Source organism: Manis javanica, chromosome 10 (assembly GCF_040802235.1).
Source record: "Manis javanica isolate MJ-LG chromosome 10, MJ_LKY, whole genome shotgun sequence".
Classification (NCBI taxonomy): Eukaryota; Metazoa; Chordata; class Mammalia; order Pholidota; family Manidae; genus Manis; species Manis javanica.
Window position 1 is genome coordinate 56,038,351 of NC_133165.1, and position 27,329 is coordinate 56,065,679.

General features: G+C 43.6%; 2 protein-coding genes across 10 annotated transcripts in view; one reads left to right on the forward strand and one right to left on the reverse strand.

The window, feature by feature from the left end:
- LOC108400899 (BOS complex subunit NOMO1) overlaps nt 1-23,216 on the reverse strand; it is a 59,917-nt gene extending 36,701 nt beyond the window's left edge. For 2 of the 3 annotated variants that reach the window (XM_036992225.2, XM_017666512.3), the window contains exons 1-11: nt 22,950-23,216; nt 19,448-19,537; nt 17,919-17,964; nt 15,137-15,237; nt 14,123-14,229; nt 12,370-12,442; nt 10,018-10,170; nt 9,343-9,480; nt 8,922-9,011; nt 6,317-6,422; nt 5,970-6,120 (exon numbers count right to left, since the gene is read on the reverse strand). In XM_036992225.2, the coding sequence (XP_036848120.1) occupies nt 5,970-6,120; nt 6,317-6,422; nt 8,922-9,011; nt 9,343-9,480; nt 10,018-10,170; nt 12,370-12,442; nt 14,123-14,229; nt 15,137-15,237; nt 17,919-17,964; nt 19,448-19,537; nt 22,950-23,114 (1,220 nt within the window). In that variant the 5' untranslated portion in view covers nt 23,115-23,216. The remainder of the gene's footprint in view (nt 1-5,969; nt 6,121-6,316; nt 6,423-8,921; nt 9,012-9,342; nt 9,481-10,017; nt 10,171-12,369; nt 12,443-14,122; nt 14,230-15,136; nt 15,238-17,918; nt 17,965-19,447; nt 19,538-22,949) is intronic. The other variant, XM_017666511.3, reaches the window with a different exon arrangement.
- A 461-nt stretch (nt 23,217-23,677) lies between these two features.
- Nucleotides 23,678-27,329, forward strand: part of ABCC6 (ATP binding cassette subfamily C member 6) — a 49,670-nt gene continuing 46,018 nt past the window's right edge. For 3 of the 7 annotated variants that reach the window (XR_012122306.1, XM_073215522.1, XM_073215526.1), the window contains exons 1-3: nt 23,687-23,769; nt 25,316-25,690; nt 26,817-26,999. Coding sequence is in view for 5 of the 7 variants with exons in the window: in XM_073215522.1 (XP_073071623.1) it covers nt 25,655-25,690; nt 26,817-26,999 (219 nt within the window). In the remaining 2 variants the exon portion in view is untranslated. Of the gene's footprint in view, nt 23,770-25,315; nt 25,691-26,181; nt 26,205-26,816; nt 27,000-27,329 lie in introns of those variants that run through there. The other 4 variants (XR_012122307.1, XM_073215527.1, XM_073215525.1 and 1 more) reach the window with 3 other exon arrangements.

Below are 27,329 nucleotides of genomic sequence, written 5' to 3' on the forward strand. Positions count from 1 at the left end.
CCTCAACATAATAAAGGCCATATATGACAAACCCACAGCCAACATTATACTTAACAGTGAGAAGCTGAAAGATATTCCTTTAAGATTGGGAACAAGACAAGGATGCCCACTCTCCCCACTTTTATTCAACAGAGTTCTGGAGGTCCTGGCCATGGCAATCAGACAAAACAAAGAAATACAAGGCATCCAGATAGGTAAGGAAGAAGTCAAACTGTCCCTGTTTGCAGATGACATGATATTGTACATAAAAAACCCTACAGAATCTACTCCAAAACTACTAGATCTAATATCTGAATTCAGCCAAGTTGCAGGATACAAAATTAATATACAGAAATCTGTTGCATTCCTATATACTAACGACGTAGATTAAAGAGAAATCAGGAAAACAATTCTATTCACAATTGCATCCAAAAGAATAAAATACTTAGGAATAAACCTAACCAAGGAAGCAAAAGACCTATATCCTGAAAACTATGGGACATTCTTAAGAGAAATTAAAGAGGACACTAATAGATGGAAATTCATCCCATGCTCTTGGCTAGGAAGAATTAATATTGTCAAAATGGCTATCCTGCCTAAAGCAATCTACAGATTCAATGCAATCCCTATCAAAATACCTACAGCATCCTTCAATGAACTAGAGCAAATAGTTCTAAAATTCATGTGGAATGACAAAAGACCCCAAATAGCCAAAGCAATCCTGAAAAGGAAAAATAAAGCAGGGGGAATTATGCTCCCTGACTTCAAGCTCTACTACAAAGCCACAGTAATCAAGACAATTTGGTACTGGCACAAGAACAGACCCATAGATCAGTGGAACAGAACAGAGAGTCCAGATATAAACTCAAGCATATATGGTCAATTAATATATGATAAAGAAGCCATGGATATACAATGGGGAAATGACAACGTTTTCAACAGCTGGTGTTGGCAAAACTGGACAGCTATATGTAAGAAAATGAAACTGGATTATTGTTTAACCGTGTACACAAAAGTAAACTCAAAATGGATCAAAGACCTGAATGTAAGTCATGAAACCATAAAACTCTTAGAAAAAAATATAGGCAAAAATCTCTTGGACATAAACATGAGCAACTTCTTCATGAACATATCTCCCCAGACAAGGGAAACAAAAGCAAAATGAACAAGTGGGACTATATCAAACTAAAAAGCTTTTGTACAGCAAAGGATACCATCAGTAGAACAAAAAGACATCCTACAGTATGGGAGAATATATTCATAAATGACATATCCCACAAGGGGTTGACATCCAAATTATATAAAGAGCTCACGTACCTCAACAAACAAAAAGCAAATAAGCCAATTAAAAAATTGGCAGACAAGCTGAACAGACACTTCTCCAAAGAAAAAATTCAGATGGCCAACAGGCACATGAAAAGATGCTACAGATCCCTAATCATCAGAGAAATGCAAATTAAAATCACAATGAGCTATCACCTCACACCAGTTAGAATGGCCAACATCCAAGACAAACAACAACAAATGTTGGCGAGGATGTGGAGAAAGGGGAACCCTCCTACACTGCTCGTGGGAATGTAACTAGTTCAACCATTGTGGAAAGCAGTATGGAGGTTCCTCAAAAATCTTAAAATAGAAATAAAAAAAAAAAGAAGAAAACAAATCCTACCATTTGCAACAACATGGATGGAGCTAGAGGGTATTATGCTCAGTGAAATAAGCCAGGCAGAGAAAGACTATCAAATTATTTCACTTATCTGTGGAGTACCACAACAAAGCCAAAACTACAGGAACAAAACAGCAGCAGACTCACAGAACCCAAGAATGGACTATGGCCTAACAGTTACCAAAGGGAAAGGGACTGGGGAGGGTGGGTGGGAAGGGAGGGATAAGGGGGAAAAAGGGGCATTACTATTAGCACACATAATGTAGGGGGGGGTGGACATGGAAAAGGCAGTATAAACAGAGAAGACAAATAGTGATTCTATAGCATCTTACTATGCTGATGGACAGTGACTGTAAGGGGGTATGTGGGGGGACTTGATAATGGGGGGAGTCTAGTAACTATACTGTTGTTCAAGTAATTGTACATTAATGATATCAAAATTAAAAACTTAAAAAAAAAACAATAAAAAACAAGGTGGGGTGATTAGAGAGGCCCTCCTAGCCTGGGATTATATATAATGCATGGATACAAGCAATGTGAGAGACTTGAACAGAAAAGGTAATCAAGTAAAAAAAAAAAAAGGAAGTTAAAACTGAACTCCTCAGGAACTAGGAGCCACAAAAGCAACTTAAATTCGAAAAGTCCTATTAAGGAAATGACTGAGACTGGAGGCGGCAAATGAGGAGTGTATAAAGCACAGCAAAGCATGCCTCGGGAGGCACATGAAAGGCACACCCACTCACTGATTCAAACCAACAAAGACCATCGTCCTCAAAGTGACGGTCTTCATTTTTTCATCACTCGACACGTTAAGGTGTAATAATGCACCATAGCTGGGGGCCATGACTGTTTCTTTCACTGAGGGTTATACTTTCTAATCTTAAAAGAATCATTTTAGATAAAAATCAATTGTTATTTTTGACAGAAAGACACTAAAAAATGTTGGACTCAATGTCAGATGGTTATGGGGTACACTGAATGTTGAACACCCACTCTCCCACAAATAAAAAATAGCAGAAGGAACAACAAAGTGGTGGAATGAGGTGCACGTGAAATCTAGGAATAATGAAAAGCTCACACATCTCTTTAAAGCAAAGTGATTAGCCTGTCATAGGAGCTCACAGCCCAGAGCAGGGGTAAAGAAACTATGGTCTGAGAGGCCAAGTCACACCAGCCACCTGCTTCTGTATGGACTATGAGCTAAGGATGGTTTTTGTGCTTTATTTTCACATCTTTAAAGGGTTAAAAGGGGAAAAAATCAAAAGCAGAGTATTTTGTGACACATGAGAATTATGAAATTCTGATTTCAGTGTCCCGAATAAAGTTTTATTGGAACACAGCTGGGCCTATCCATTTATGAACTGTCTATGGTGGGTTCTGTTATACAGATGATATGGCCCATGAAGCCTTTAATATTTATGCTCTGACCCTTTATAGAAAAAGCATATAAGCCCCTGATCTAGATTAAAAGTTACGTATTTTGTTCTCACATTCCTCTACTGTGTACTTTCAGAATAACAGGATAGGAAGGGAATATTGATGAATTATTCTTAAGGACTTCTCATATTCTCTTGATTTACAGTCAGGAGAAATGTCACCTTATCTGTTAAGTTGCATCTCTTTGCCTAAGTTTTAAATATTTTACTGTAAGATCTGTTTTAGTTCATATTCTCAATTAAGGAGAAGCATCCAGTTCCCCCAAGCCTCAAATGTATAGTGGTTTAGTTAAAAAGAAAATAAACTAAAAAGCCAGTGGGAGAGGGTTTGTTATGAAGCCCTTAAAAACTGATTTGTTTCAATGAATTCTTTCATCAGGGTTTAATACATTTATGGATAAAAATTGGCCATGTTGGTACATGTGAGACAATTACATTCTCATATAGTTGTTTGGACAGCAGTCAAAGAGTGTTTTTCAAATAAATGGGGAAATTTTTTTTAAGCAAGAAATATCAATGAATTAAAAGGCAACTGTTATGTTGGCCCAAAAGGAAACTGATGAATTTTTCCGAAGTTGCTCAACAAATGCTGTTTTCCTTTCTTTGACTTAAAAATTCCACTTTAAAGAAGAAAATACAAAAACATAATTTCCCCTTATCAGTGAATAGCACCTTTTCCATCTACCAAATTCCTCAAATAAGAAACCTGGGTCTCCAGCAGCACAAGGCCTGTGGATTCTCCCTCCACATTATCTACCAATCCACCTACTTCTAACTCCTTCCGCTGGTCCCAGCTAACACCCTATCTCCTCCAGACAACTGTCATCACCGCCTTTCCAGTCCCTCCATTTGTACTCTGGCTTCCCTCTGATCCAATCTCTATACAGCGGCCAGGGGGAAATAAAAAACTTTCTAAAATGCCATGATACATATGGCTCCCTTCACTTGGGGGAAATTCTTCAACAGCTCTCCACTGCACTTGGGGGAAAAAAGCCCATGTCCACAACATGGCTACAAGGCCGCATAGTCCTCCAGCTGCCTCCAACCACACCGACTGCCCCCAGGGAGCTCCTCTCTCTCCCCTGTAGGCCTCGGAACATGTTGTGCCCTCTGCCTGGGAAGTTCTCCACTAGGCTATCTTGCAATCCTCCCAAAGGTCTCAGAGATGCTGAGAGGTCCTTCCATAGTTCCCAACCCAAACTAGGTCCTCTCAGAGCACTGGGCCTCTTCCTGTACAACTGCCATAATTCATGATCCCAAATGTACTCATTTCCTGTCTGTCTCCCCAGTAAGATGAAAACCCATCTCTGTAATGTTGGTTTGGTTCACTAGCATTTATCCCAGATCACTCCAGCGTTGCTCACCCAGACTAGTTGCTCAAGGAAGTTTATAAGACAGGAGGAGGCAGGGCTTAAATCCAAGAACTGTTTTCTGAGGCCCTATCACAACAGATACACAATTTTGGGTTCCATAGCTGATATGCTTCTGGGCTGCACTCACCACTGAACCCCTGACCTTGACCCTCACCTGTCTGCAGAAAATGGTCACTGAGCCTCCTCAGTGACCAAGTCAATGGACTGTTTTCAGGGCTCTGCTCCTGGACCTCCCCTTAGGCACTACCTCATACCTGATTTGCCTGAGGCCCCAGATTCGCCTGAGGCCACTCCTCAAGTGCCAGTGGTCCATTTTTGGTCTACTGCTCTCCCAATTCTATCTGCTTTTCCACATTTAAGGTTTGGGCTGCCGTCGGGCCTCATCTGTTGGATCTACAAGCTGTCCACACGTCTGTTGGAGAGCGCCACCTAGTGGCCCTACGGACCCCAGTGGCCAAAACTGAACCCCTGTCACCTTTGTGGTTCCTCTTCCTGTCCACAGCCATCCTGCTTCTCAGATTGGGAACTCCGAAATAGTTTTCCAATCTGTTCTTGATTTCCCCATAAGGCAAATCCTCATAAATTCTGTTTCCAGGTCTCCTGAGCCCTAGTTCTTGTCCCCTTCAAAGCCATCATCCACCATGCCACAAGAGTGCCACCTCCAGTCATCCACCATGACCCCAGAGTGTCTCACTGAAAACAAAAATCTAACCATCTCACCTCCCTGCTCAAAACTGTTCACTGGCCCAGCAACCCCTAGCAAAAAAAGCCCCATATTCCAACGGGGAGTGAGGAGGCCTCTGCGGTCTACCCCTCCATTCTCACCGCTCCTCTGTGTGCATTTCATGCTCCAACCACACCCAGTTTTATGCTCCCATCCACACACACCATGCCACTCCAGCACTGCACGCCTTTTCTTATGTGGCCTCTCTGCAAGCTAGGCTTGCCCCTCTCGTCAGGTTACGTGTTAACGAGGACCTACTGCTGAATCAGAGAGGGCAGCACCCCACTGTACAGATCACATGTAGGTGAGGAAGATCGGAGCTCTCACCCCCCAGGCCTGGGTCCTCTGTGCTACACGACGTCACTTCACGATAAAACTATACAAATTCAACTACAGGATGTCCTCTCACATACTCACAGTAAGTATCACAAAGCAGGAGAAACTATGGCAACAACCCAAAGCATCTTTACAACAAACTTCCTTGACCAACCATACCACTTTCCAGAGTCCTCCAGAATTACAGGACCGGGAGGGTCCTGTAGGTACGAAGTCAGACGTGAACCATCTTTTCCTAACTTAAACCCATTTTGACTTGGAAGCAAGATAATTTCTCTTTAAGCATCCACACGTATAATTTCCTTCAGTTTGTAAGATTTCACACTCATCTTTCTAAAGAGGCCCGCCCGAACTTCTCAAAAGGTGTCTAAAAGTGCATCTGGCTGTTTGACACAGCCAGTGTCTGACTGCCAGTGTGAGCACTGGTACATCAGACCCAAACACAGTTACTTCACCCTGTTGCGATGATGTCAGCCAGCTGAGGTGTGTTGGGTGCAATTTTGATTGTAACAGTTTCGAAGTAGAGGTGTTCTTTCTGAGCATGGATGGTGTATGTCCCAGTTGTTATATTCTCTAGACGGAATGAGCCATCAGCTTTTGTTTTAACTGTAAAACAAAAACATTCAAACAAAAGATGAGCCCAAAACAACTGCATACCCCTCCATCTACACAAGAATACTTGAGACAAAACGCTGGCATATTTTCATAGTCATTAAGATTCTGTTTCCTTTCTATTTCTCTCTGTGATCAAAAACTAGCACTGGGAGACAGCTCCAGGGACCAACATAACATGACTGCCCACCTTTGATTTGGTTGTTCAGAGTGACCACTGCTTCTGGGACACCTTCTCCTTCAGGTCCATTCAACACCCTCCCGGTGACAGAGAATCCCATGACGTGGAACACGGGCTAGAAGATGAAGGACAGGAAGAAGGTTGTCATGTGCCTGAGCCACTAAAGCCTCCTTCGAGCCACTCACACGGCCACTCACACATTGCTCATCACATCTGTGCACCTGGAGTCTCCAGAGCCGTGCTGGCCAGAACCCCACCGAGCTCACCCAGCTCACGCACGCTGCTCCCTGACTGGAAGCACTTTTCCCGTGTCTGCCTTCTTTCTTGGACTTTCAACACATTGAAGTTTGTCCAATAATCAAATAATTATTTACAGACTTACTTCCCCAGTTAAAGACCACCAAGTTGAATGTGTGAGAGCTTCCCAGCCCTTGCTCCTTACCTGCCTGCTCCCTTCCAGACACTCTATTTTGGGGAACCACACTTCCCTCCTGTCTCCCAAGCTTAAACCCCAGCATTACCCTGAAGCCCACCCACCCCCACTCCAACAGCAGCCAGTCCTGTGGTTCCCTGTCTTGATGCTCCTCTCCTGCGGCATCCCACGGCCTGAATACAGCTGAATCACCAAGCCCCGCTGCTGCCCTTGGCCCAGCTTTCTGCACCAGGTCCGTAAGTGTCTGCACCTAGCTTGCTCATGAGTGCCACGGCTTTCCTCTCTCTGGAGTCGCTATGTTCTAGCCACCCTGATCTCTGTGTCCTCAAGTTGACCATGTGCACGTGCCTCCCACACTCCTCACATGGGCCCGTGTGCCAGCCACTCCCGCAGCCTGGATCATTCTTCTCCCACATCTGGAGAAGATGTGGGAGGAGGCCGCTCCTTCTCATCACTCGGGTTTCAGCTCGAACTGTCACCACCTCCAAGAAGGTTTCCCTGTCTTATCTCAGGAGACCCCACCACTTACCCCAGCGAGTCACTGTCCATCACACTAAAACTTTATTAGCTTCATCAAACTAACCAATATCTCAAATGCCCTTGTTTGAGTTCTTATGGTTTGTTTACTTCTCATCAGAATGCAAGCCCCAGAGAAATTGGGACCTTTTTGCCTTTGTACCTGGTATACAGCAGGCACTCAGTATGACTCCTGAATGAATGTGGATACACGCAACAGCCATTTGAGAGAGCTTTAAAACAATTAATTGGCTTCCTTTTTATTCACATAGCCCCTCTTGATCCTCCTAAAAACATGCAATTCAATTTACTTATTAATTTTGATATCCACTCAACACTTTTATTATGCACCTACTGTGTACATGCACTATATCACATTTTAGGAATACATAAAATAAGACTAATAGCTCCTGACCTCATGAAACTTATAGGCTACTCCCTGAAATTCCCTTCATCTCTCTGTTGAAAAACTATTTGGTTATGATCTGGGAATGTGTTTCCCCACTCACCTGCCCCTGTTCTTCTCCGCAGGCCTCCTGAAGCAAGCAAGGACTGATCTTCTCACCCACCATCCCCCTTCCTATGTGCACAGAGCAGGCAAATGCTCTACTGAATCTTAAAGAGCAGAGGCAGAACCCCACTGAGCATGTGACCTAAGAGCTAGCTCTTACCTGTTTGAGCTACGTTAACACAGTATTTCCAAATGCACCACTAAAAGAAATTATTAAAATCTTATTTTTTTCAATAACTGTAACACTGGGTGGTCCAATTATGAAAGACTTGTTTTCTTTTGGAATTTGTTCTCGTTAGCAAATTTTCTACAGTAACCATTTTCTACTTCTGTAATTAAAGATGTAACTGTGATTTTTAAAAAACCACATTTGCCATCTATTTTAGGGTTTAGGGAGTTTGCCAGACCAACTCTCACCCCATCCATCAACCCACCTATCACCCGCCATGATCCCAGCTGTCAGCTCTCACCTGGCTTACTCCAGTCTCCACTGGGACCTCACTTCCACCCTGCCTCCTGCAAACTCCTCTCCTCTGCTCAGAACCCCACACAGCATGGCCTCCTTGGGGTTCCCCAAACCTTCTAGACATGTTCCTGCCTCAGAACCTTTGCACCTGCCATTCCCACTGTCTTAAATGTTCTTCCCACAGATGGAAGTATGGTTCATTGCCTCTTCTTCTTCAGTTGTTGCTCAAAACACCTTCACAGTGAGAACTTCCCCATAACACCCTATAAAACTGCAATCTGTCTAAACCTTCAAACTATGTAATCATCTTTCTTGCTTTATTTTTGTGGAGAACACTTGACAACTTTAATTTACCTATCTATAAGTATATTGCCTCTTTCTGCCATTAGCCCAAGAGTTCCAAAAGAACAGGAATTTTTACCTCTTCTGGTCACTGCTATATGCCCATCCCAACAGTAACTCATTGGCATGTACTTCATTGAATTAAGTAGATACAATGAAGAAAGTATGTGAGAGAAGTGAGGTTGCTAGTAGATCCCAGGCTAAACTAGACTAGAGCACAAGATTCTGTTTTTTCCAACAGCCTTCTAGATAAAATACTGATATAATTTTTTAATATGTTTGCAATGCCTATGCCCAGGAAAGGGAACTCAAACACCTGTCCCTCCAGAAGGCAGGGAGCTCTTACCTCAATTTTCAGGCTGTCGTGTTCCACTGTGAAATCAAGTCTAGAGGGAGCAACATCAAAGGTAATCCTCTCCCCTCGATAGAAGGGAATCTGGAAGGAAGAGTCTGGTAATTACTAAAAACCAGTAACATGATTTGATCATCAATATTCATCATTGATCCAGCAGCCCACAAATGACAAGAAGTTCAAGGCAGGCCAAGAGAAGCTCTCAGTCATAACTATTGCCCCTTTTAAAAGAGGAAGGCCTGCACTTTCTGCGGCGACTACTAAAGGGTCGGAGTCTCATCTTAAGTAACTTCTAGACAAAATGTCATCACAACTGCGGGCCAACCATTTATTCTTTTAACACCGAAATGATATTGGCTCTTACTGTGTCATCAGAGTCCCAGGCATACACACCATGGACAGCTGCTGCACTCACCACAGTGTAGCCCCCACTTGGCAAGGAAGAGAAGGAGAAGGAGCCATCTTCTTTTGAGACCACATAGCACAAATACACCAGGCTCTCCTCCTGGGGCTGGAACCCTGGCACTGGGGAGATGTTGCAGCCCAGGACATCCTATACCGGAGGGGGAAGAAAAAAAAAAAGACCTCCTTCTCTACTTACATGTTCCAATTATCATCAAACAATCACACTACAGAAAAACTTTCACAGGCTTTATTGCAGAAAAATATATATACATATCTGAAATCTAGGACATGAGTAGAGATTAAAAGAACAAAAATCTTTACATTCAAGTTGAAAAGTTAAAAACTGGTACAATCTTCTTGGAGAAAACAACATGACTGTCCTTCCCCCCAATGGGCCACCATTCTCCAGACAAGAAAACGGAGCTCAGGAAGAAGTCACTGGTACCAGGCCACCAGCTGCTAGGTGGCAGGGCTGTGATTTGTCTGAACCTGGGTCTGACTGATTTCAAAACCTGACTCCAGTGCCTCCAGTGGAGACACTCAATGGAGAAACACAACAGTCTTAAATGCTTAGACTATAAATCACCTTGACCTGCCTTTTGAACAGTGTCCTCTTGTCTGTAATCCCCCAGCTCCTCACCTCACTGCCCACAATCTCTTTTGTTCTTCACCCGTCTTTGCTTACCTCTTTGGCTACTGAAGAAGAGAAGAGAAGAAACTTCACCCCTTTCATGGGCTCCCCATCACTGCGGACAGAGCCTGACACGTTGTAACCAGCCACCACAAGGGGACTGGCGGTATTGGCATTGGAGTTCGTGACTCGCACAGTGGTGCTCGCCTATAAGATTTTATTTCCAAAAAAAAAAAAAAACACTGGCAACGGGTTTAACAGCATGAAGACACACTCAAGCTGAAACATTAAGTGAGAAAAAGTAACAAAGTTGCATATATAGTATGACCACATCTATTTTTTTTTCCATTTTGTGTTTATGTATTTATTCTTTGTAAAAATTCCAACAGTCAGCAATATAAGAGGAACTTAGAGACTTGTTGAGACTCCTTTCTCAGGCTTCACCCCAACTCTGCCCCTCTCCAGGGGCTGAATGTTCTCCAGTGGTTGCCTGGGGGCCTCTCTTCCCTGGCACTTGGCCCCACTTTCCACCTTTCCCCCCATATCAGTTCCTTTCTAGTCTCCCTGGAGGTTCTGAAGGCTCAGCTCCTTGCAGACTGAGGCCTGGCCCCAGGACATTCAGAATGAGGGTGGGGCTCTCCTGTGATAAATGAAGGTCCTCTGGGTGGGAGGGGAGGAGGAGAGGACAGAAAGAAGCCTGTACTATACGGAGCAGTTGATCGAGCACATGTGTCTCAGAGAACAGGAGAACATCCAAAAAAAAAAAGAACAGGAGCACATCTATTTTTTAATGAGCAAAATTAAGTATAGGAAATGTGACATAATGAAGATGACGATGACATTTTACTTCCTTTACACGTTTCCATCTCCCAAATTTTGTTTCCACTTCTTTATGTTCTTCTATATAGTCCAATTTTTAAAAAGAGCTTGCTGTACCATACTTTTTTCCCCATGTTTCATGGTAAACATACATGCATTTTTAAAACATTTTGTTAAAAGTACAACTCCAGAGAGAAAAGTGTACATATTCTAAGTGTATGGTGCAGTGATTTTCACAAACTGAACATACCATGTAACCAGCACCCAGAAATAGAACAGAACTAGCATCCAAAAGCCCCCTATCTCAACGCATTTCCAGTTACTTATCTACAATCATTATTCTGACTTTTAAGAGCATGCTTTACTTCAAAACACAATTTTATAGTAATAAATTCGAATTCCTTTATGCATACAACTATCAAACAACGTGAGCCTTAAAATTTATTCTACTTATAACATTGAAGTCACTGAGTTTTAAACAAATCATTTTTTTAAAAACCCTGAAAACCTAAAGTCATAGACAGTATACAGATACATCTAGGTGTAAAGCCACACTGTCAATTATAAATGAATAAAACCTGTAGAGGAAAACTGAAATACTGACTTTGAAGCTTCTTCAGCAAGAATGAGACACAGCCTCAGAACTAATATAAAAGCTAACATGGCAAAATGTCCTTTAACTCTCATTTCAGTGTTTTTCCAGCTAGTACAAAACTTCACCTAGTACATTTCTTCCTTTTTTGATCTTTAATTGTAAGCTATTTTAGTCAAAAAGCAGTAAAGAACACCTACACAATGCTCTAACTAGCTAAAGACATAAAAGAACAGAAATATACAAATCAAGACCCTTCAAATCCCCTTCCTCCCCGCTACAGATATCAGAATCATAATGAGTATGGTGTTTGCTACTCCCATGCATGTCTGTAATTTTTCTACTTATGAATACACCCACAAATGGAATGACCATGGGTGTTTTAATCACTATATAAATGCTATTGTATTTCCTTATCCATCAGCAACTTGCCTTTTTCCTTCAACTTTATGTTTTTAATTGCACTCACATTGATACATGTCACTCCATTCATTCATTATTGCTGACGGACAGGATTCTACTATGTGATGAAAGCACAATCCACTCCCCTCTTAAACACTTAGGTTGTTGACAGTATTTTGCCATTACAAAGAAAGCTGCAATAAACATTCTTAGACATTCTGTTTGGGTACAGGTTCAAGTTTTTCAAATGTTAACATGTATTTATAGATCATCATTTCAGACTGAAAAAGAAAAGACAAATCTCATCAGGTCTTTCTGGTATTGATATAGCTTAAAATAAGCCATAGTTAATAACAGACCTATTTCACAGCAGGAAGACAATGTCGTCACCTAAAACAGAAACCATCATAAGCAACACCTGCTACAGTTAGGGAGTTTTACCTTACAGGTACCACCGAACAAACCAACAGGACTACTGTTTTCTTAACTGTTTTCGGAAAAACCCGTTTTAGATCCTGAATTGAACAGTCCTACATTTGTCTCCCAACCAGCATGTTGTTCAGCCCGGTTATCAATATAACTGAAATGCTCACCTCTTTCAAGGCCCACGTTGGATGAGTTGCAAGGATTTCATAATCTCCAGGAAGAACTTTAAAAAACGAAAACCTGAGAAATACAAAATACTGCTTAACCTTCTCCCAACAGCTCAGTCTTTCTCATTTTATGACTAACATAGGAAGTGCAAGAAAACAGTGTATGAAATATCACAAGCCAAAGAATTAAATCCTTCACCATACAAATCCACACCAGGCGGCCCCCACTGTGTGCAAGGCCAGGTGTTCATGCACTGGCAGGAAGGAGGGTCTACGTTCCCCTTAACCCCAAGGATTTGGGGCATTAAAACCAGTCAGTGTGGTTTCGCAGGATCGGTCACAGAACACTCAAGTGAGTTTTGGCAGAAGTGGTGGGAAGGAATGGGCAAGGGGAAGGGAAGGGAGGTGTGGGAAAGGAGCAATCATACGAACTCCAAGGACAGAGAGAGATCCCACACGCTTAAATGGAGGCTAACACAAGATGTCACTAACAACAGGGGCAGGGCAAATGACAGCAAGCTTTGAATTCTAGGCAAAGGAGCTCAGATCTGTTATCAAAATCATGTATAACACATTCTGGCACCAGGTAGTGAGAGGGTGAATTCTGGTGAGCTACAAACATTTCACTCACTCTCTTGCTCTGGGGTAGCATGCTATTAGACCAAGTATAGCCTGTTAATAGCTGGCTAGGGCTAGGAAATCACTTTGCTACAATAAATTTGAAGTTGTTATTGGATTTTTGGGCTTAGTGAGATCTGACCCCTACTTCTGCGCATTTCAATCACTGTTTAAATGCAGATGAAAGATTCAGAAAGTTCGAGGCACTTTTCCCAGCAAGGCTGACAGTGAACTACTGGTTCAGAGAAAACAAAATCTCCATATTCCTTCTTAAAAACCAGGCCTGGAGAGGCATCAATCAAAAAGAAGTAAATGTTATGTCAAAACTCAAAAATAATTTAAATAATTTCTCATTTAAAAATTGGATGGCTTACTGACAGACTCATTATAAATTTCCATGGTGCAGTTCAGTCAGTTTTGTATATTCAAGTAGTAATGATCTGAATGCTTTCAAAATTATCATTTGGAACTATTCTGGATTAATTTTGGCACATCTGTTACCATTTACAACTTAGTGATTTAAATCCATTAAACAAATTCTTTAAATTCGACTCAACAAGGTTAATTAAACAGTCATCAGTTCCAACTACAAATGATTTTGATGTAATAGTGATAAAATGATTTTTTAAAATCGTAATTGAGCTAATCTCTATTGAGCTAAACATGATTAAGCACATATTCCAGGCTAAGCAGTTTGAAATGATAATATTAATTTAATCTTCCCAATAACCTTAGGAGGTAGGTTCCATGATTATCGTCATTTACAAATGAGGAAATTGAGGCCCAGAGGCATTGTGCAACATGCCCTGGATCAAAGAGCTATCAAACAGGGGGACCAGGATTCAAATCCAGGCCATCACGCTCCAGAGCCAGTCTCAACAACTAAATGAAGGCCTACTATGTGCCAGGCTCTGCAGTGGGTGCTGACCCTTGTTTAATCATCCCATCAATGCCAGATGCAACAGGTCAAGTGATTTCCATTTTACAGAGAACTTGAGGACCTGAGGGCATGAATTTGCCCAAAGTTAAATGGCCAAATAAGGTCTTGAACACAGGTCTCCCTCAATCCAAAGCTTCCCCTGCCCCATCCCAGCCCCTCTTCGGGCATGAGGCAGGGTGACACGGCAGGACTCACTTTCCACCAGGCTGTGTGACTGTGGACTGGATCTTGGCATCAGTCCCCATGTTCCTCAGAGACACCTGAACTCCTGCAGGACCCAGAGGCTGCCCTTTGCTGAGAACCTGCCATGGAAAAGGAAATGAGGACGCGGGCCAGCAATCAAGATCTTCTCTCAACATCACTGTTGACCTGCTCATGCTCCCCACGTGGAGCCTCTGACTTTCTTTGGGTCAAGACTTCTTTGAAAAGATGAAGCAGATAATGGATACCCCCCTGGGACAGTGGAAGGGCTGGCACAGGGAACAATACCAGTAAAATAACACTTTGTTTCACCAAATCTAAGACATCATCAGCTAAAGATGCACCTATTGAGGATGAAAAAAAATACCTGTGACCCCATCACTATCAAGAAACCCACACTGAAAGCCAGGACCAAAGGGCCTTGTTTTCAGTGTGAAGGTCAAGGAAAGATAAACCTGCCCTGCAAAAAGAACAGCAGGGAAATATGTGCATCTCAGCCTCAGCACAGGAGGGACGGAGGAAAAAATTCTCCCCTGGGAATCTGGACCTGGAGCTGCCATTCAAACAGGTCAACTCCAATCGCACACTACCAAGCAAAACCCAAAGAACTTAGTTAATTAAAGCAACTGCTAGGAGAGTGGCAGAAGGAAATGCAATCCTGTCTGGAAATGCCGGCTTCATGTCCCCCCAGTGACTGCAAAATGCCACAAGTGCTGGGTCTGTGCTCTTCCCACCCTGCACTCCTATGAAAGCTCATCCCTGGCATTTAGGCATTAACAGTCTTTACTCTCGCAGGGGAATGACCTCCTAGGTCTGATCCCTAAAACCACCCACTACATTTTATATTTATACACAACTGCACTGAGTTCCCAGGCCCTCCTGAAGCTTATATGTGAGTCCCTTGTGGGCTCAAAGTCCCCAGGTTAAAAAATCCTTCCTTTCTTAAGGTAAGAGAACACTCAGCACATACACACAGCAAGCATTAAAAATAAAGTTCTGAAGCCAAACCTTTCCATTCACAGAGAACCCCGTGAACACAAAGTTGATGTCCCCGCCCTTTGTGCAGATGTCGTTGATGCCATCCACATATAGCTCCACGTTTGTTGGCTCTGAGAAATGAAGGTGGGAGGGCAGAGAACAACAGCAAGTTTAATTCTGGGATAAGGGGAACACATCTAGGTAAAACACATTTCACTGGTTAACTTTCACTTTACTTGCTTTTGAGCACTCAAACACACTCACATGGTTTTAAATCTATAGGCACAAAGAGGTATGCAGGGAAGCCTCCCTCCCACCACTATTCACTGGACACCCAGGTTCCCACCGCAGAGGGAACCAGTGTTTAGAGTGTAATATGCTTTTACAACAGTCTTTCAGCCAAGCTGTATCTCAGAGTCCCAATGAAAATTCAGTAAGCACCAGTTTTATTTGGTGAATGCTTACATCAGACCAGACAGTAAGCTAACTGCATTTAATCCTCACTATCTCAAGAAGTAGACAGAAACATCTACAATTAATTTAGGGTTAAACTGAGGCATAGAAAGGTTAAAGGATCTCAAAAGATCACAGAGCTTGTGGGTGACAGAGCTCCAATTCAACCCCCAAAAGCCTGGCTCCAAATCTGAGCCCTGACCAAGCGTTATCTCCTGATTTTTCAATACTGGAACTAATTAAAAAATTTTTTTCAACTGAAGACTTTATCATGATAGGAGTTAAAGCTGAGTTTTTAAAAGCTTAGGAAGAAGGTAGAGAGATAAGAGGGGAAAAAAATGGGAACATCAGGATAATTTCAAGTAAAATGAAGAACTAGATACACACATACAGACAGGGGAAGATGTCAATAAAAAAAGGAAGAAAAAAGAAAAGATTTAAATGATATGGACCTCGTGACTCTTCCTGAAAAAAATGAAGAAAAGACTACAATAGGCACCTCACAAAAAAGCCATCCAAATGGCCAGTAAACATATTTTAAAAAAGCATTTACTCTCACTGACAATCAGGGAAATGGAAATCAGAACTGCAATGAGATTTCACATCACCACCAGAATGGCTAAAATGAAAAAGACTAACGACACCGAATGCTGGTGAGGATGTGGAGCACCTGGAACTCTTGCACACAGCTGGTAGAGAGAGCTACTGCTCTGATGTCTGGCAATGTCTGTGAGAGCTGAGCATGTAAAAACTCTACTATCCAGCAATTTCACTCCTGGCATATCCGTTCATTCAAAAGAAATGCAAACACACGTGTACCAAAAGATATGTGAATAGTATGTACATATGTATAAGACATACTAAAGGGTGTTTGCAGAAGCACTATTCTTAGGGGCCAAAATTGGGAAACAACCTGAATGGCCATCAACAGTAGAAGAGGAAAATCACTTTACATTCACACAACAATCAAATGAGCTAACTAGAGCTACATATACTAGAGAGAAATTTCATTAACAATGTTGAAAGAAAGAAGCCAGACACAGAAACATACCATGTGTGATTCCATTTATATAGAGTTCAAACAGACAAAATAATCTATAATTTTAGAAGGTCAGAGAGGGGTCACCTGTGGGGAGAGGCAGGGTTGGGTGGATCTAGTAAGGAGGACCGGGGATATGGCACTTCTGGGATGCTAGCAAAGTTCTATTTCATCATCAGGGTGGAGGTTACAGGTGCATACGCTTTGAGAAAATTCATCAAGTGATCCCCTTATGAGAACCCTTTTCTGAAAGTATGTCATAATTCAATAAAAAGCCAATCATATGAAAAGGCATGACAGGAGGGGAGCTCAAACAAAATAGCACTGCACCCAGGCCACCAATCTGTGACCTCAGCTTTAGCTTCCCTGCCAGCTTTCTGTAATGCACCAGCCTGGCGCCCCCAGCTAAAAACTCAAAGAACCAAATTCACTGTCAGCTACCTGAGCTTCGTTTGACCCTTCATGATGGCAAGGACTAAATTATTTCTTTCTCTACTAACCCACAAGCAAGCTTGACAGGGAAAACCATGGACCCCTGCTCCTCTCCCCAAGCCACACAACTAGGATCACACATCAAACATCGAGAGCTTCTCCTCCCACCAAACAACAGTCATGACAAAGCAGAACCCCCTCTTCTTAACCCCATTCCCACCTCTCCGACTTTGCCAAAAAGGCAGCTACATCAGCAAAGTTCCCAGCTTTTGTTGGTATGTGTGCACAGGACTGCTTTTTCTAAGTACTTATTCATTATTTTCCAGCCATTCTGAACACACGAATCCTCCAAGTAGCCTGTGAGGCAGGAACTATTACCCTCCTGACCCCTATGAGGAGATAGACACTGACCCAGGGGAAGGAACTTGGCCAAGGTAGTCACAGAGCTGATAAGGCCCAAGGGTGCCTGATCCTCCTATCTCCTTTAAGAGAAACAGATCTGGATTTTTATGTCAATTTTCACAATGTTTAATGTGGCAATTAATTCACTAAAAAACCTTCAGGGGGTTAAGAAGCCACCCTGGACAGGAAATGTCCCCACTTCTGACCTCTACATACTGCCTACGGCCCCTTGATGAATGAAACTGAAAAAGTAGTTTCCTGAGAGAAGCACAAGAAAAGATGCCTATTTTAAGGAACATGACAGAAAACTTTAAAATAGGTCTAAGGTAAATCCAATCTACTTAAGGTAACAGCAGGCGGGGGAACCCTTTTTCACACTAGAAATGAATTCTTAATATTTTGTCAGACTATGCACTCTGTTGACTTAAATTCATGTTCAGCATATGAGTCCTTTCCAGAGCAGATCTGGTTTCTCAGTTAACTTACCAAAACTCCACCCTAGGGGAGGCTCAATCTTCAGAATGAAATCTCCCTACAAGTGGGAAAAAAAATGTAAAGAAATGAGAACTGGTGACCCTTCAACTGGTTTAACTTTGCTCAGTGCCCACATCTAGCCTAGAAATCTTACAGTGAAATGAAATTCCAAGCATAAGCTGTATTCTAAATGGCACTGAGCGCTCTGACTCCTTTTAGATGTCCTAAAACCAGAAGTTCCCATCCCACCATTCAGAAGATACTCAATTAAAACCCGTGGAAGGGTTCCAAAGACATTACATACTGACACTCACTGTCTTTTGATACTGAACATACTATTAATAGTCTCTTATTAACCCCTCAGATGCCTAAGGTTGTTAGAGTCAACACTTACCTTTAGGAATTGAAGTCATTTCTCAAAACTAGATTTTACTCACACACACCCTGGTTCCCTGACATTGATGTTAATAGCTTAAAAAAAAAAGTCAAGATCCAGCTAGTCCACTTATAGAAATCAATCCTATGTATTGGGCATACAGATACAAATTCAGGAATATTTACTGTTGTTAGTATTATTTTTTTTAATTGGGAAAAGGCTCTCTGTCTATCAATAGAGAAGTGGTTAAATAAATTACAGTTTTGGTTTGATTCTGACATGCTATGCAGCCTTGAAAAAGAAGGTAGTATATCTACACCTCTGATGTTGAAAGCATACCAAGGTATTATTATAGGGAAAAAAATCAAATTGTAAAGCAATTCCTATTGTTTGATTCCATTTGAATAAAAAAATCAAAATCAGAACTATGTGTATTGACTATTTTTGCAGCTTCTTGTAAACATGTATCTATATTCTCAAATAAAAAGTTGAAATGTGGGCAGGAGCAGGGAATGTAAGCACGGTATACACAGATACACACCTATATGCACATGCGTTTGTGTGTGACTGCATGTACCTATGTGTGTATATTCATGTATATCTGTATAATTATAAATACAGAGAAAGCACTCTTTCAGGATATACACCAAAACCTTTATCAGACATTATTACTCCAGAGAGATAGGGAATCGGGGGTAAAGGATATAATTTACTTCATACACTTCTAAAGACCTTTTTTTTCCTTTTCATTTCAAAGCTCATGAGTTCACATATTATGTGCATAATTTTTTAAACAACACTTTAAGCTGCTTGCAAATAAAAGATTCTATTAAATCAGGGTTTCTCAACATGGGCCCTGGTGACCCTGGGTCTTCCCTATGCAGCATGAGAGGAAGTTCAGCCTCATTCCTCGCCTCTGCTCACTAGAAAACAGTTGTCATGACCAAACACATCTCCAGACATTGCCGGATGTCCCTGGAGACACCGAGAACCACATCAATCAAACCACTTTATAGGTTGTCTCCCTCAGAATTTGACCAAATTCCACTTATAGTTTACAAAACAGAGGAGCATTTGTTCATGTGAGAAAGGCTGTCTGGTTAGCACAGCCCTGTGGGTCACACTACTTCCCATTGTAAAAGACTAAAGTACTGTCTCCTCTTACCTTATCATACAAGGGGATCATAAAGTAACCATTGTTAGGGGCACAGTCAGTTTGGTATTTCAAAGTCCCATGCTTGGTGTATAACTTTATCTAGAAAGGAAGGAAAGAGAAGACAAGTCATAATATTGCCTTTAAGGATCAGCCAAGTACACTACACCTGAATGCATTCAGTAAGTATGCATTTGCAGAGGGACTACTATAGCTACTACACCGGCATTAGAGACAGAGAGAAATAAGACAAAATATCCCCAAAATAATCTGACCAGGCATTTTTCAGGTTAGAAATCATCTAAAGTCTACCCCCAAAAGTCATATTTTCCATGATTTTCAGTTTATTTTAATGGCTGTCTCTAGGTTGTTTCTGGGTTGAAAACAAATCTCCAAATTTTCAGTTAATAAGTTGCTTGTTAAAAATGCAACCCCTGAGCCCCACTTCTGTTTCTAAACCAGAGGGTCTGGGGTGAGGGCCAGGGATCTGCATTCATAACCCCCCAATGATTCCTAATCCTTGGAGTAACTAACACTCATACAGAAACTTTTAATTTTCTATTTTATTTTCATCCTCGGACAAAAACATCTCAAAAGACATGTAAAATATGTGCTCTCCTTAAGGATCTCTAAAACTCTTGCATCCTGGGTGTTCCTGGACACAGATCATTAACCCATTGAGGTGTTCAAGCAACATCTAGGTCTTCCCCTACTGTGTGACCTTGGGAAATCATTTAACCACCTGAGGTCCAGTTTCTTCATGGGTAAAAAGAGAGCCACTTCCCTTCATGGTGGTTCTACAGATTCACACCTATGCATGTTAAGCACCTGGCACAGAGTATGGCCTCAAACTAAAGTAGTATGTATGCATTATTATTTACTATTACTATCTGGCTACACTGCTATATTGTATTACTAACCTCTCTCTCAAGAAAAAGATAGTATGATGTCATCAACAGGGCAGAGATGAGATTCAAGGAAAATTTCCTAAACCTACCTGTAGGGTTCAACCACTCCAAGCCTGTTTCTACACCTATAAAAGGAAGCATTGGACCTGATGATGTTCAAGAGCCTCACCTCTAAAATGTGAATGCTCTGTGACCGCAATTTGGAAATAACAGTCGTGTCATACCAGCTAAGAAGATGAATAAAGCAGTCGGCTGCATACACACTGAAGAAAGGAACAGAGTGAAATCACACACAGAAGGCAAGCTGCCTGTGGGCAGCAATCACACCTTACACTCCACAGCGCCTGGGACAGGGTTTCTTCTTGTTCAATGCAGGTACTCAATAAATACTCAACACATCTGTTTCCAGGCCATAAAGAAAATCAGATGCACACGCTTCAAGCAGGGATAGAAAATTCACCTGCCAGAGTGGCCATAGATCTAATGTCAACAGACATTTATCAAAAGGGAGACAAGACAGATCACTGCTCAACCAGAGCCAAGTTTTGCAGCCCGAAGACCAGCTGGTTTTCTAAGGGAATAAGGAATGCAGATTTTGATGGAAAATCTCTTGATCATTAAAGCATTAGCAACTAATATATTTTTTTTCTTTTGGAGGGACTTTTGTCAGTTCTGTGCACTGTACTGCTACATCCCTACTCTGGACAAAGCTTCAGTACATACAGGTCTCACTTGATAGATACTGGCTGAATGAATATGATGAAAAACAAGCATAAGGGTAGAAAGCTGGTGAAGAATGAAAGTAGTTTTAGTGGAACACAGAAAACACAATCAAGAAATGATTGTGAAATATCTTGATTATTTACATGTCTTTCGTAAAGTACTGATGGGGACACAGGATGGCAATACACATTACACATATGAAATGTCTGGTTTCATCATCAGAAATTATGACAGAATGAGTGTCTCAGACCATCTGGACAGGTAGCCCTAGGGCTCAAGGAACACACTTCATACTGGGCCTCAAAGCTTGTCCACTGCTGTCAAGGTCACTATTAGTATGGAGGATGGGAGTGCCCCAACTGCCTTCACTCTCTCCCAGAGCCCAGAAACCTACAAGCTGCAAAAAGTTATTTTAGGCAGCTTCTGAAATGCCCTGTGCCACACACTGGGAGGAAATCCAGGAGGTGGCACTGGCACCCCACAGATCCTAGGAACCCTGTCACTGCCAGTGGGTGGATTCATTAAACCCCTGACTTCTTAAATCTAAAAATGGTGGAGAAGCCACAGACTGAGGGGTCTTGAAGGTGATAATTATCTCCTTTAGGAAATACATAGTGCTGGGTTCTGCTGCTTGTCTCCCAACACCATCCCGCAGGAATATAACTGGGACTTGGAGCAAGGCCAGATCAAAGGGCCAGTGAGGTGTGGACTCTACTTCCTACTCCTCTTCCAACCTCAGCAGCCAGCTTTACAGACCACACTTCAACCTTTGCCGCAGCCCTCCAGCTGCCAGCACCAGAGGGGTTCAAATGTGCTTCCAGTCAGCCTCTAGGGGCCTGTCTCTGGTCCCCTGTCTTTGACCCCAGCCTCTTCCTTTTTTCTCTCTCAAATGCCCTTCTCCTGCCCTGTCATCAGCACCCTCCTAAAACAGAGGCCAGCCCTCCCTCAGGTCCTTTGCCACCTATCCTGACAAGTGGCCTTCTACCCCTACCTCCATCATCTTTCCTTTCTCTTCACAAATGCTTTCTGGGACATAACTCCATTGGGCCAGTCATCATGTAACTGAATGGGGCTTTCCAACTCAATAAAAAAAACTTCTGCACGAAACTCTAGGTAATTCCAATAACTACTCAGTAAAGCAGTCAGAACATTTGACAACGCACCATTTTCAGAGGAAAAGGAGTCCCAAGAGCTGGGGATAGAGGAAATTAAAAATATAGATTCCCAGCCCCCAGAGACGCCAATAGAGATCTACTAGGTCAGGCCCTCTGGGATGGGAACTGATTCTCTTAATTAAAAATTATCCCAGGGAGTCTTTAGACAAGAATGGATTAGAATTGGCACGGGTGGGGGAGCTCTGAGTTGCGGGGTTGTGTGGTCTCTAGGTTCTGGAATATCGGTTTCAGGGGATGTAGGGTCTGGGTCCGAAGGGGTCTGGGTTTTAAGAGATCTGGGGCCTGGACTCTTGGGGTGATCAGGGTTCCGTATTATCTTAGATCTGGATTCTGGGGATCTGGAGTTTTGAATTTCAAAGAATCTGGGGTCTTGATTTGAGGGATCCTTAGGTATGAGGGATCTGATAAAACATTCTGAACCAGCATCACCGTCGCCAAGAGAGTTCCTCGCACTCCTGTGCACACCTTCAGCCCCCCACCCCGCTCCGTGGCTGACCCTAGATGTGAACCACCACTCTAGGGCGCTGGGGACAGCATGGTGAGAGCCCGCGGAAAGCGCAGCCTGTGAAGAGGAAAGGACTTCTGGAATGTGGGGCTGGAGGCAACCGCCTGGTGTCAGAGGCGAGGCTACCGCGGCCCGGAGAGGGTCAGCGACTGGCCCAGGGTCACACAGTGAGCTCCGGCCCGGGCCGCGGGGCGAGCGCTCACCTCGATGAGCGAGTAGTTGATCTCCACATCCGACTTGACGAAGCCCCCGCAGCCCACCACGATATCTTCAGAGGCGCGCGCCAGCCCCACGCAGCTCAGGAGCAGCACTACGGTGGCGACTACCACCGCGGGCCCCGGCAGCCCTAACCCCCCGCACGTCCGCATGGCCCGGCCTCCGCCGCCGGACCCTCCGCAGGCCTGCCGGTCCCGCCCCTCACTCTACACGCTGCCCGCTGCTTCCTCCTCTGCGTGCTGCTGACAGCCCAGACCCCGCCCCGCCTCCACCGCGCAAGCGCGCTACGGCCCCACGCCCTCGCACCGCCCCCGCCACCAATAAGGCAACTACAGCGCATGCTCAGCCACGGAATGAGCCCATTTGTGCCCGCTGGAGGCCTGGAGGACTGCGCGCACGGTCTGGCAGGTGCGATAAAGTGTGTCCCCGCAGGCACAAACTCCAAAGTTGAACTCTACTTTGGAACTCAGTATCGCTGAAACTGGAAAGGACTAGCGATTGTTAATTGAAATGTCCGACAACTTTCCCGAATCTTTTTGACCCATATATTTCATAGGTGATGCATAGTCTCAAAACTCCTTCAAGGAAATTGTATAAGCTGGTGAATTTTTTCCATGAAAAACGATCATTAGGTTTCTTTAAGGTCATTTAAGTTCAGCATAATATTTTAAAAGGTACTTAAAATTCATTTTCATCCCAGGTCTAATAACATTCGTATAGAAAGAAATTTTGAGGGTTTCCACCAGAAGCAAGAAATGCCAGCAAGTTACTTCGAATTCTCTGAGACGAAGCATGATTTGTCCGAAAGTAAGTTCAAATATCAATATGTTGTATTTTGTCTCAAAATTGAATATACTTATAATATAGACTGAATTTAACTGCAATTCACTATACCAACATAAACAGAAGTTGCTTCTCTGAGCTGATATTTGGAATTCTTTCATTTTGTTGATGAAAAATTTGAGGTCTTTATTTTGATAGTTTTATATGTTGTCATTAAATGACACAGTCAGAAAGCATATTTCCCACTTCTAGTGACTGAGACTTAAGCAGTATGCAGCAATGAATTACACTGAGTTTAAACTGTACCTTGGTCGAAACCTTTCCGGTGGCTACAGTGGGATGATGCATCCACTGAGGAGCCCAACGAGAAGTACAACTAATTTCAGTTTCTTATTCTGCATTCTCACTCAACTACAGTGAGACTCTCAGCTGTTTGGCTATAAACAACTTAAATCATTATTTCATTTGCTGGGGTTTGTTTGTTATAACCACAATTTACACAGATGCCCTTTACCCTTCCTAACATGAACTAGGACTCCGTCAATGCCAACTTGGGGAGAGGGACTTGCAGGGAGAGGGGACTCCAGCCTCCCCATAATTTCCATCAGCCTATATCAAAACCACCTCCAATGAACAGATGTAATTCAAGCGTAAACAGCAGACTTGCTAGGCTGCAACTCCAAGACAAATCCTTGGGTTCTTTGCATTCTTGGTCTTCCAGGCAGGACAGCTGAAGGCATACTGCCTGGGTCCCAGACCAGGGTTGGGGAAACTCAAAAAGAGAGGGATAGACAAGGCCAGAGGAACCCACACTGTGGAGACCCTGCAGGAGGCAGGAGTAAAAGAATGAGGACAAGACCCAGAGAATATACAATGCAGGGTGGAGAATGCAAAGGGTTTTAATTCTTCACCCAAACGAAATACCTGTGCTTGCGTCTGTCTGAAAAAGGCGTCTTTCATTCCTATTTTAAAGGAAATACATGCTCATTGCAGAAGAAAAGGAAAAAGAAAAGAAAGTTAGGATTCCCGTGATCACTGCTTTAGCGCATTTCCCTCTTTTTATCTATGCAGTATGTTACACAGAGGAATTTCCAAAAAGAAATTCGAGAAGAATTTCCAGAGCTAGTGGGGACACACCTTGGTTTAAGACCCAAGAGAGAAAAATAAATGATTTGATTTTCTTCCCCACTTTCCCCAACTTAAGCACACACTTTTTTTTTAATATCATAGGCTACTTTCTAATATAATCTTCGTTCACTTAGCGTTTAGCAACCATCTTTCCATATTAACACATTTCTGCAATGGCACTTTGAACTACTAACCTATGGCTGGAATAATACTAATGCTGATAATAATAGCTAATTCTTATTGAGCATTTTACTGTGCGCCCGGCAGTGTGCCAAACTATTAGTAACCTTAAAATATTACGGCTGCCCTCGAGGCAATGTCCATCCCACGGATGAGGAGACGGCGACTCTAACCTTCCACTTTAACCCAGAGCCCCGCCCGTAACCCCAGCGCAAGTTGGTGGATTTCTAGCACGTGCACACCTGTTGGGTTCTTTCATCAGGATAAATTCCTGGAACTGTCTCCTTGGTGTTGGGGAAGCTGGGGATGACACTAGCTGCAGAAGCAGGAGCGTTATATGGGGATGCCACTGCACTTCTGGGATTCGAGGATCCCCTCGTTTCGGCCTCCCGAGCGCTCGCTCGTCCGCTCTCCCCGGTTCACCCCTTCTCGCCCCACCCCCACTGCGGAGCCGGACCTTGCCCGGGGCTTAGCGATCCCGGAGCTGGAATCTCGGCCAGGCCTGCCGGGCCCCACCCCTAACCACGGCCAAGAGCTCCGCTGAGGAAGCTACCCAGGGACCGATCAGCAGACCTAGGGACAGACGGACGGACGGCGCCCGATGGCCGCGCCTGGAGAGCCCTGCGAGGGACCCGGGGTGAGCGGCGCGCCCCCGCCCCAATCTCTTTTTCCAGGCTTGGTGGATCTCTTCTGCAGCTCTTGCGCCGTTATATTGCAGTGGGGAGAGACCCACAAATTCCTGGCCAGATGAGCCGCAGGGGAGGGTGAACCTTTAACCAAACAGGTACCCCGCACCGTTAGTGGTGCCTCCCGACCTCCCAGGGGCGGGGCTTTGACACCTATTTGCGAAAGCTTCAGGACCCCCACCTCTCTGACTTCCTCTCTCTCATCCAGGAGGCTCTTAGCAAAGGATTCTAGGCAGTGTTCACGGGGTGGGGGTGAGGGGCGCCAACTCCCGGGATTTCAGGGACCAGGTAGGTAAGACAATAGAAATAACTGGCGTTAGTTGAGGGCTTACTTTGTGCCCAGCACCGTGCTCTGTACTTTACTCTTATTAACCCATTTAATGCAGCTCTTAGAAGTAGATCTCTTATTCCGACTTCTTTAGGGAAAGAAACTGAGGCGTAGAGAGGCTGAAATTCATATAGCTGGTGAGTGGGGAAGCACCGAGGAGGGGAGAGGGATGGGAGAGAAATGAGGAGGCCAAGTACTCTAAACTTCATATTCAAACACCTTCTAGGGTTGGAGAAGGCGAGCAGAGAGGCTGAACTAAAAAGCACAGAAGACCCCCCAGTAGAACAAGCTTTAGGCTCAGGCCTTCACTGGAGTCAGCTCTGCCACTTTCTATTTGTGTGGGAGTGAAGAAGGCTGTTCCCTTCTTAGTGCCTCAGTTTCCAGTGTGTGAAATGAGGACAGTAACACCTCCTAGAGTTGTTAGAAGGATTAAGAGTTGTCCCAGACTCCAAGGACCCACCACCTTGGTTCGAATCCTGGCACCATCACTTTCCAGCTGGCTGGTATCAGCCAAGTTACTCACCCTCTCTAGGCCTCAGCTTCCTTATCTGAAAAATTAGTTTAACTGTATCTACTTTAGAGGGTTGATGTTAGATTACAGGAGTTGAGAATGATAAGGTACTCTTCAGAGTGCTTGGCATGTTTTCATGTAAATGTTAGGCATCTAAAAAGTTGCCTAGCCCCCTAAGCAGGTGAGTTTGGGACCCCTGTTTTGCACCATCATAAGGATTGTCCTGGTGTTCCCGCAGGTGTGGAACCAGACGGACCCCATGCCTGCCGCTGCCCACCTACTGAGCCTGTGCTTCCTGAAAACAGCAGGGGTCTGGGTGCCCCCCTTGTACCTCTGGGTCATCGGCCCCATCTACCTCCTCTACATCCACCACCATGGCAAGGGCTACCTCCGGATGTCCCCCCTCTTCAAGGCCAAAATGGTAGCCACTGCCTCTGGGAACCTGTAACCAGACAGTAGCTCAGGGGTGCAGGGAGCAGGCTGTAACCTGGCAGAGACCCCCAAAGGGAACATTCCTCTTAGCAAGGAGCACACAGGGTGGGGATAAGAAGGGAGCCTGTTAATCAAACAGAGCGATACTCCAGAGGCTATAGAGGTGAACTTAGTGGAACAAGATTCCCCCAGACAGATTTGTTAATAATGAAAATCCACACATCTGCAAACACACACATCTAGACGCTCATGGCAGTGTATGGCCACCATAACGTGGCATTCCTCAAAGTGTGCAATGTACACTCCTGGGATATGCTAG